Below are 9438 nucleotides of genomic sequence, written 5' to 3'. Positions count from 1 at the left end.
CCTCGGCCAGACCGTGAGGGGCAGGAGCAGCAGCGCGTGCCGCGCCCCCGAGTGAGGAAAGAGAATGAGAATGGGCCTGGCACCGCCACGCACGGAGGGCACCCGGGCGCCCATCCCCGCTCCCTGCCGGCAGGAGGCATCTTCTCCCTAACAATACCCCACTAGGCTGGCTTTCTGCGCAGCGGAGGACGCCCAATAGCCCTGCAGAGGCAAAGCGCCCAGACAGGCTGGAATCCTGCCCCAGGCTAGCAGTGAGACAAGGAGCTGAGAGCAAAGGGCAGACCTGTCCTCTCCAGCTCGCGGTCTTCTGGAGACCTGGAGCTGTTCAACCGAGGCTTACCGTAAATACCCTTGTGATTTATGCTACGGCAGCAGAAAAAGGCTGCTGCCTGGCAAGGGGGAAGGGGCACCCAACTCGAAGTCGTTTCCGTTCTCGATCCTCAGTGTTTATCTATAAAATGGGAATAATGATTCCACTCCCGCCTGGCTCCCGCGAAGGGAGACGCTGTGGTGCGGCGACAGCCTGGGACATGCGAACCAAAGCAGGAGAGGGTCTCAGCTATGGGAATGTAACACGCGAGGCCAGAGCAGAAACTTCTGGCTCCTCTTATTTCCGCCCCCAACTCCCACCCTTCTCTGGGTTCCTTCGGACCAAAAGAATGGCCAAATCAGAGAAATCCTAAATCCAAGAAGGGAAAGAAGGTGCCCTGGTGCTGAGGAGGCAGATGGCCACCCTCAAGCACCAGTGTTCCCCGAACTCCTTCTAATCACTAAGGAGATTGGCATCACTCTGAACTGTAGACAAAACTGTCAATTCCCTTTGCCACTGCTTCCCTGACTTTAGGCCAAAGTAAGGAAATCGTTTGGACATTGTGATGCAGTAATCAGATAATTTGGCTAAAGCCAGATTTGTGTTCAAATTATCAGAACTAATGCCTAGGCCGGGCGCGGTGGCTCACGCTTGTAATCCCAGCACTTTGGGAGGCTGAGGCGGGTGGATCATGAGGTCAAGAGATCGAGACCATCCTGGTCAACATGGTGAAACCCCGTCTCTACTAAAAATACAAAAATTAGCTGGGCATGGTGGCGCATGCCTGTAGTCCCAGCTACTTGGGAGGCTGAGGCAGGAGAATTGCCTGAACCCAGGAGGCGGAGGTTGCGGTAAGCCGAGATCGCGCCATTGCACTCCAGCCTCGGTAACAAGAGCAAAACTCCGTCTCAAAAATAAATAAATAAATAAATAAAAAAGGAACTAATGCCTCAAGTCTCTGCTTGATTCTCCAAATGCAGTTGTGGGGTCTGCCTCCCTCCCTCTCCCTCACACTCTCCTCCACTTGCTCATTGCCTCTGGCCTCTTCTTCCCTTTCTTCCCCTCATGTAGACAATCTCTTGTTTTCCAGATAAAGGGGGGCTCCAGTCATTTCCTTCCAGAAAGATACTATTTTCCAGATCCCAGCTGATCTACACTTTGGACTGTTAATTAATGGAGGTTACTGAAGAAATAAAATACAACAAATTTGCCACCATGAAAAAGCCTGGAGGACATATTTGGGGTGGGAACAAAGAACAGAGAGAAGTCACGGTGGTTGGCTTTTTTTTTTTCTTGTGAGGCAGAGTCGCTCTGTCACCCAGGCTGAAGTGCAATGGCATGATTTCAGCTCACTGCAACCTCTGCCTCCCGGGCTCAAGCAATTCTCCTGCCTCGGCTTCCTAAGTAGCTGGGACTACAGGCGCCCACCAGCATGCCTGGGTAATTTTTGTATTTTTAGTACAGGTGGGGTTTCATCATGTTGGCCAGGCTGGTAACTCCTAACCTCAGGTGATCTGCCCGCCTCAGCCTCCCAAAGTGCTGGGATTACAGGCGTGAGCCACCGTGCCCAGCAGGTGGTTGGGTTTTTTTAATTGTCTTTTTCAGGAAAATTATGGTCTATATTAAGTCAAAGCACCTATCGCTGTGATGACAGAGTTGGAATTTGAAGTCAATATGCCAAAAGGCAATCACGTTTCAATATTGGGGAGGTTAGTTCTGCAGCTGAGGCCCACAAAGTAGGCAGAGAGCCGCATAAAGCAATGCAGTTAGGTAGGGGGTGAGCTCCACCTCCAACTGTTTCTCATAAGCTGGCTCTTTCCATCTAGGGGCCTTCCTTAACCAAAAAAAGGCTGGGAACTAAATCCAGGTAGACTTGAAGGCGCATTACCTATCTCATTATTTCTCTGTGTGAATGCTGGAGTTTTAATTACACACTTGCTTTTTCTGGGGAAGAAGACCGAAGATCATATTTTTGAAGGCATCGACTTGTTTTCTATCAGACAGTTGTTGTAACAAGTTCTTTCAGCGATATGTTATGTCTTTAGGAAAGGATGCTTCAGATGGTGCGCACTAGCACAATTTTGTGGCTTTTAATTACTATTTTGTTCATTTGGGGGTTTCAGAGGCTGGCGCCTGGGCGTGATTACACCGTCTACCCCGCTCGCCGCAACCTCGCACACTGCCCACCAGGTGGCGCCACAAAGCAAGTGCTGCCGCTGGAACTTCGGACTTTGGAGTCCAGCAGGTCGTGGGTACATCAGCGTCGGGCCAAGGTTTCCAACAACAGGGTTATAGAGAGACAGAGGAAGTCGCCATTTCCGATTTTTCAAAAAAACAGGAAAAGGAGAAGAAAAAATTGCGATAGGGTAGAACAGGGTCCTAAAGTGCAAAAGTGTAGAACTGGGTTAAATTAAACAAACCAGATAAAACTTTTTGTATTTGTTGTAAGTTTACAGAGAAGTGATAAATCTAGTCTCTAGACTTGATAAATCTATAATCTCACCTATTATCCTATTTCCTTTTTCGCAAGAGCATCGAACGCATTTTCAAGGCCAACTGGTGAACCTTTTCACCCGAAGGAGGCAGTCCTAGGGATAGCTTTTAGGGTGTCACTTACCCGTCAAACATATATAATTACTCAGAGCCTCGCGTGTCGGGAAGTAACCAGGGAAAGTGGTTTCACACATGCTATTAGCAATAATGCTTTTAAGTTTATACGGCTTGCCTTTCAAGCAACAAGGAAACCCCGTTTAAATATTATCTAATTAATTGTCCTAATATCCCTGTGGATTGGTTAGGAAGCGGGCATTAAATGTGGTTTGTGAATAATTAAATCAATTGACTATGTCAAGTGCCTAGTGGCTAAAAAGAGTAAGTGCCAGACACTTCGAGGAAAAGTGGAGATAGAGTTGGCTGGACTCTCGCCACCGCTGTACTTTAATGTGCTCGAAAACTGACCTCCGACAGGAAGAACGAATCACTGGAACTGGCACTTGCACACCCAATGGGATGGAGGACCCCACTTCTTCCTCCGAGGCAAAACGCCAGTCTGTCTGGGCCTTCTGTCTTCCTGCTGCAGGCCACGCTGACTCCCCGCTTCCTCGGTCCCTCGCCTCGCTGCTCACATTCGCAGCAGTCTGTTTGCACCCAGGGCCGCCGCCGCAGCAGCCGCAGCCACAGCGCCTGCCGAGTGCGCCCGACCCCTGGCTGGGCGTTCCCCGAGCTCCGCGGCCGTTTGCTTCTGATTGGCTGTTGCTAGGTGACGTCGACTGCGCTCACGTGACAAGTGTTAAATGCCCACACTGCAGGAGCCCGCCTGGCAGACAATCGTAAAGCCGCTCAGGGCCGCTCACCTGCTCCCGCCTCCCAGAGCCCAGACCCGGCCCCGTCACCCCTACCCCCTCCGTTGCCCGCCCCCCATCCCAGCCCGCGCTCGAGCTGGGCAAGGAGCTGAGAGGGCCCAGAGGCCGAAAAAGGATGCGACCAGCGGCAGCTGTCCAGAGCAGTGCACGGTGATCGCCTCCCCCGGAGGAGGAGGCGCCTAGACGGTTGCCTCATTTCTTGTTTCCCCCACCACCACCCCCGTAATTACATTGGCTGCTGGAGGGGACCAGAAGAGACAGAGGAGGCGCCTGGCTTCCCCTGTGCACCCGCCACCCCTGCTCTTTCCCGTCCCGGGCCAGGATGACTGGAGTCTTTGACAGTCTGGTGGCTGATATGCACTCGACCCAGATCGCCGCCTCCAGCACCTACCACCAGCACCAGCAGCCCCCGAGCGGCGGCGGTGCCGGCCCGGGTGGCAACAACAGCAGCAGCAGCAGCCTCCACAAGCCCCAGGAGTCGCCCACCCTTCCGGTGTCCACCGCCACGGACAGCAGCTACTACACCAACCAGCAGCACCCGGTGGGCGGTGGCGGCGGCGGGGGCTCGCCCTACGCGCACATGGGCTCTTACCAGTACCAAGCCAGCGGCCTCAACAACGTCCCTTACTCCGCCAAGAGCAGCTACGACCTGGGCTACACCGCCGCCTACACCTCCTACGCTCCCTATGGAACCAGTTCGTCCCCAGCCAACAATGAGCCTGGTATGCATCACGCTGGCATCGAGAGTGTCGAGTCAGGCTAGTTAATGGGATAGATGGGTAAACGTGTTTGGGGCGGGAGGCCGTCGGAAGCCCTGGATTTTCACGCTGCCTGCTCACCACCCGTTCGTGCCCTTTACCCTCCCCAGCCTCCAATCTGTCGCAGGTCTTCGGTTACGTCCCACTCTCGGTTGGTGAGACCTGGTGGCCTCAAGGGCCAAGTGGGCGTGCTCTGCCTGCGTCTCAAGGGCTTCTCCCTGCCACCTGCTTCTCTTGGGTGTGTGCTTGTCTCCCCCTTCCCTGAAGGGTTCAGCTCCCGGGGTCCGTGGTGGCTCCAGTCCGCGCGCAGCGAAGTTGCGCCTGCCGTGGCGCCACAGCTCCGTGCACCCGCCTCGTGGCTCAGGCCGTGTCCGCCGCCAGGCCCTCCAAGAGGGCGGGAACTCGAGGACCCCTAGGTTGCGCGGTTCTCATAGTCTGGTATGGTTGCAGAGAAGGAGGACCTCGAGCCTGAAATCCGGATAGTGAACGGGAAGCCAAAGAAAGTCCGGAAACCCCGCACCATCTACTCCAGTTTCCAGCTGGCAGCTCTTCAGCGGCGTTTCCAAAAGACTCAATACCTGGCCTTGCCGGAGCGAGCCGAGCTGGCGGCGTCCCTGGGCCTCACTCAGACTCAGGTGGGGCTTGCGGCCTGCGGGGGCGGTGAAAGCGCGGGCCTGACAAGGCTGGGAAGCAGGCGGGTTCGGAACAATACTTTTTAAAGTTCATTTTAAGTAGTTTTAAGGATTTCCAGGACCGCGTCTCAGGCGGCCTAAGCTTCTAGGCCCAAGACTGGAAATCCCAAGGGGCCGCCTCTTGGGAGGGAAGGAAAGGGACCGGGTGGAGAGAAATCCCTTACCTCTCGCTACTGATTAAGCGGGTAAAATAACGCTCTCCTGACCCTCCCGGTGTCACCATCATCACAGTGCACGACAGCGGTCCTGGCCTTTTGACGATTCCTCCCCAGGGAGCAGGAACCGGCAGAGCCTCGGAGGCCGCCGCCAGCCCGGGGCGCCCTCTGCCCAGCTCTAGCCGGCGGTTTTTCTCCTTGGGGTTAGAAAATCGTCCCTGCGCTCACCGGGGCGCCCCCGCCGCCGTGATGGTGGTGGTGGTGATGGGGCTGCGGGGTCTGAGTGGGCTGCAGGCGGGTGCTCGCTTTTTTCTCCTCTTCTCACCCCTACTGCCCCCAGACTAGGTTCCTCCATTAATGCTCGGGTCGTTTTTTCTCAAAGGTCAAAATCTGGTTCCAGAACCGCCGGTCCAAGTTCAAGAAGATGTGGAAAAGCGGTGAGATCCCGTCGGAGCAGCACCCTGGGGCCAGCGCTTCCCCACCTTGTGCTTCGCCGCCCGTCTCGGCGCCGGCCTCCTGGGACTTTGGTGCGCCGCAGCGGATGGCGAGTGGCGGAGGTCCAGGCAGTGGCGGCAGCGGAGCCGGCAGCTCGGGCTCCAGCCCGAGCAGCGCGGCCTCGGCTTTTCTGGGCAACTACCCGTGGTACCACCAGGCCTCGGGCTCCGCCTCACACCTGCAGGCCACCGCGCCGCTGCTGCACCCCACTCAGACCCCGCAGCCCCATCACCACCACCACCATCATGGCGGCGGGGGCGCCCCGGTGAGCGCAGGGACGATTTTCTAACCCCAAGGAGAATGCGCCAGAGACTGGGAGCAGAGACCAGTTATTCTCAGTGCTCACCGCGAGCCGGGGTTCCCTCCTCCCGGCCGGCTGTCGCCACCCTCCTCTTCTGGAGGCTGCGACCTGCAGTGGCTCGCCCCAGGCCCTGCTCACTTCCGGAGCCACCAAGCGGGACCCTCTCTGGGAGGAACAGCACAGCAGCTTGGCGAAGGCCTCCCTAAAAGGCCAAATTTCTGACCTAAGCCCCGGGTCTCGGCTGCTTCGAGCCCCGCTTCAGACTTGCCTTCCCTTCCCGCCGGGTGAGCCTGTCCGGCGCTTTCCTCGCAAGGGACTGAGAGCTGGGTCTGAGAGGGACGCCTCCCCCGCCCGCGAGGCTTCCTGAGCGCTAAGAGGCCCCTTTCTCCTCACCCGCCCCCGGGCTCGGCTCGGACGCTGCAGTTACTGACCTCCGGGTCCTGCCTGCCCGCCCTCCCCCACACGGCCCCTTGACCCAGCGGCCCGCAGCTTCTTTCCTCCCTGCAGTTCCCAGCCCTCGGAGCCCCCCATCCCTTCTCTTCCCCGACCGCGTTCCCCCAGGAATGCTCCCTCAGCTCTCTCCTCATCCATCACCAGTGGAATTTTTTTATTTTTATTTTTTTAAAAGTTTAGGTGCCTTTGCGGATGACCTCATTTTGATGTTGAAAAAAATGATTTTTTAAAATGTGAACACTGCAAAAAAAATGTGTTTAAATTATCTTTTTTAAAACGTATTCAGGATTATTAGCCTGGACTTGGACACGGAGTTTGTAAATAAAGGTGTCTGTGCAGATTTACCCACTGATTTATTTGTATAAAAATACTCATGTTTTCAGACTTTTTTGTAAACTCCCAGTTGTGAAAACTGCAGTTTAGCAGTGACCTCAGCAAACCCTCCTTTTAATTTTTTCCTTTAAAAACACTTCAGTTAAATTAAGCTACTGATTTGGATTTGTTTTGTCGTATCCTAAAGTCTTTGTTGTTGAAAGGTATTTTGGGGTTATTTATTATGAAAACAACATACTCAATGTTGATTTTACAATATGAAGAGATTATTTAAATAAATTATTGTTTTCATTGGATGTGTGCGCTTTTTCCTTGGTGCCAGGGTCCGGTCAGTCACGTGCTCAGAGCTCGAGCCGCTGCCCAGGCCTGGAAGCCAGTCGGCCGAAAGCGACATTTACATCTTTCCGAGGCTGTGACAACGCGAGGACAGGAGCACTGGGCGTGGAGCTGCACCCGGGTTTCACGCCCTGCCCCCTCCCGAGTCCCCGCGAGGGGTTCGCTGGCCCGAGACGCGGTGACTCACTCAGCTCCGAGCGGCTCTAGCTTCCACCCGCCCCGACCCTCCGGCGCCGGCGCCACCGCCCCCGCGCCCGCCGCAATGGCCAGGCCCTGCATCCGAGCGGCCACGGGGGACCTCGCGTCAGGGACCTGAGTTCTGCAGCAGCCTGAGGGTCGGACCCCTACATTGAACTCTCCCGGCCGTTTGTCCCGCTTCACTTCGGGACTGAACTGAGAACTCTGTGAGTCACGGTTGGCTGCTCTGGAATGCAAGGCGACCCCAACGCACGGGACTATGCTAGCGCGCGTGCACACACACAATCACACTGAGCACACTGTCACAGGCCCAGTCTATACTAGCACACACTCACCCACACATACTCATATACACTCTCACATTCACACTCCTGCTCAAATATTCTCAGGTGCACGCACAATGACATACATTCCAACACCGTAACATCACACACTCATACTGCTTCACACATTTATAACACTGACACACGAACTCATGCACACTCGCATTCACACGCTTACACACTGATAGACAAAGTCACATATGCACACTCATGTATACATACACAGACTTAAATACACTGGTATGAGAGTGGCATCTTGCCACTTCATACTCTTGGGGGGAAAGGTCCACATACCGTTGGGCTCTGCTTTCTACCTTGGGCCCACACAACCGGCTTCCAACTTTGGAGATGACCTTTCTTTCTGGCATTCCCTACAAAGGCCAGGGGTTAATGAAGGCCTGAACTAAAAGTTCCTTTCCTGAAAGCCCGAGGCCGCACAGTTGGAAGCTTCCTGGCTTCATCACTGATTGTGTGACCTTGGACAACCCATTTAACCACCCAGTGTTACAGTTTGCAGATCTGTAAGAAAGGAGAAATATTAACAGCTATAGCTTGGAGTTGTGAGCATTTAATAAGACAGCAATGTAACAGTGCCTGGCACATGGTAACAACTGACTAAATTTAATACAGTGCCCCCAGAGAGGGGTGTGAAACCCAGTTACCCAGAGGCTTTCCAACTTCACCTTGTGGGAAGAGCAGCTTCCTGGGGCTGGGAGAGCGCCTTCCTACCTGGGGTTTGAATCTCAGCCATGCCCTCTGAAGGGGCTCTCCTCTACTCCAGAGGTCTGGGCACCAGCCACAGAGCCTCGCCTGCCAGGTCCAGGCTTCCTCTCCTCTAGGATGAGGCCATCTGTGTTGTGTGTTTTCAACTTATCTGCCAAAGCCAGACACGGGGTTGAGGTGACTGTCTGGGCTCAGTAGCATCATCCTGAGGGGAATCCTGACTTTTCCGGGCAGATTGTTTTGGGGCCTGCTCTGAGTCTGGTTTACAAGAGTTGCGGCTTTGGAAAAAGCAGGGAGGCTACACAATCCAGTGTCCCATTGCATTTTTGCATTGTTTTCTCAGGCTAGGAAGGCCTGGGTTGAAGCCCATTGACCTACGATCCCGGGTTTCCCTAAGCAACCGCTGCCTGGCAGACACCCATCCCTGTCCAGCACCCCCAACCCATCTCCAAATTCTGTGTGGTTTTTTGAGTGCCAGTAACTGGTGCCAGCCTTCCTCCTGAGGCTGACTGTGCCCTCCCCTCCTTTGCGCGCATTCCCCTCCCTCCTCCCGAAACCAGCGGGGAGAGACGGGGCAGTAAATTGGCTGGTGTCGAGGATCTGCGGCAGACAAGATGATTAAGAGGCCTACTCTGGAGCGCCCGGGGCAGGGAATGTCAGCCCAAGTTGGAATCACGCAACAGGCCTTGGCATGAGCCAAGCCTGGGAGTCGGGAGGGCGGGCGCCCCCAGCTCCGGGGTGGGCTAAGGCCCCACAGACTCGCCGGAGTCACCTAACCTGGCACCCAGTGACGGCGGGGTCTGGCTGGGCCACGGTGCGCCTTTTCCCAGGGAGCCTGCGAAGCCTAGAGCAGGAGGGTGCTGGGACCAGAGGAAGAGGGTATTTCCGCAGTGGAGGAGAAGGGCTAAGAGAAGGGATCGCAAGGACGCGCTGAGGTCCCAGAAGTGAGGGGGCGGAAACGGGGAGGGGTGGACGAGGGAGGAAACAAAGCCTGGCTCC

At 55.4% G+C, this 9438-nt stretch overlaps 1 protein-coding gene across 1 annotated transcript; it reads left to right on the top strand.

The window, feature by feature from the left end:
• The first annotated feature begins 3631 nt into the window (after positions 1-3631).
• On the top strand, positions 3632-7155 carry DLX2 (distal-less homeobox 2). The gene is made up of 3 exons (XM_017538223.1): positions 3632-4394; positions 4881-5065; positions 5660-7155. The coding sequence occupies exons 1-3, from the start codon at positions 3995-3997 to the stop codon at positions 6059-6061; spliced, it is 987 nt and encodes a 328-aa protein (XP_017393712.1). The 5' UTR covers positions 3632-3994; the 3' UTR covers positions 6062-7155.
• Positions 7156-9438: the final 2283 nt, after the last annotated feature.

This window comes from Cebus imitator, unplaced genomic scaffold (assembly GCF_001604975.1).
Source record: "Cebus imitator isolate Cc_AM_T3 unplaced genomic scaffold, Cebus_imitator-1.0 Scaffold110, whole genome shotgun sequence".
NCBI lineage: Eukaryota > Metazoa > Chordata > Mammalia > Primates > Cebidae > Cebus > Cebus imitator.
This window is presented reverse-complemented; position numbering and strand designations above follow the sequence as displayed.

Excerpts from the sequence above, each read along its gene's own strand:
- DLX2 (XM_017538223.1), top strand. The coding sequence starts at position 3,995 with ATGACTGGAGTCTTTGACAGTCTGGTGGCTGATATGCACTCGACCCAG. Across the intron at positions 4,395-4,880 it reads CCCAGCCAACAATGAGCCTG|AGAAGGAGGACCTCGAGCCT; the intron begins GTATGCATCACG and ends GTATGGTTGCAG. Across the intron at positions 5,066-5,659 it reads TGGGCCTCACTCAGACTCAG|GTCAAAATCTGGTTCCAGAA; the intron begins GTGGGGCTTGCG and ends TTTTTCTCAAAG.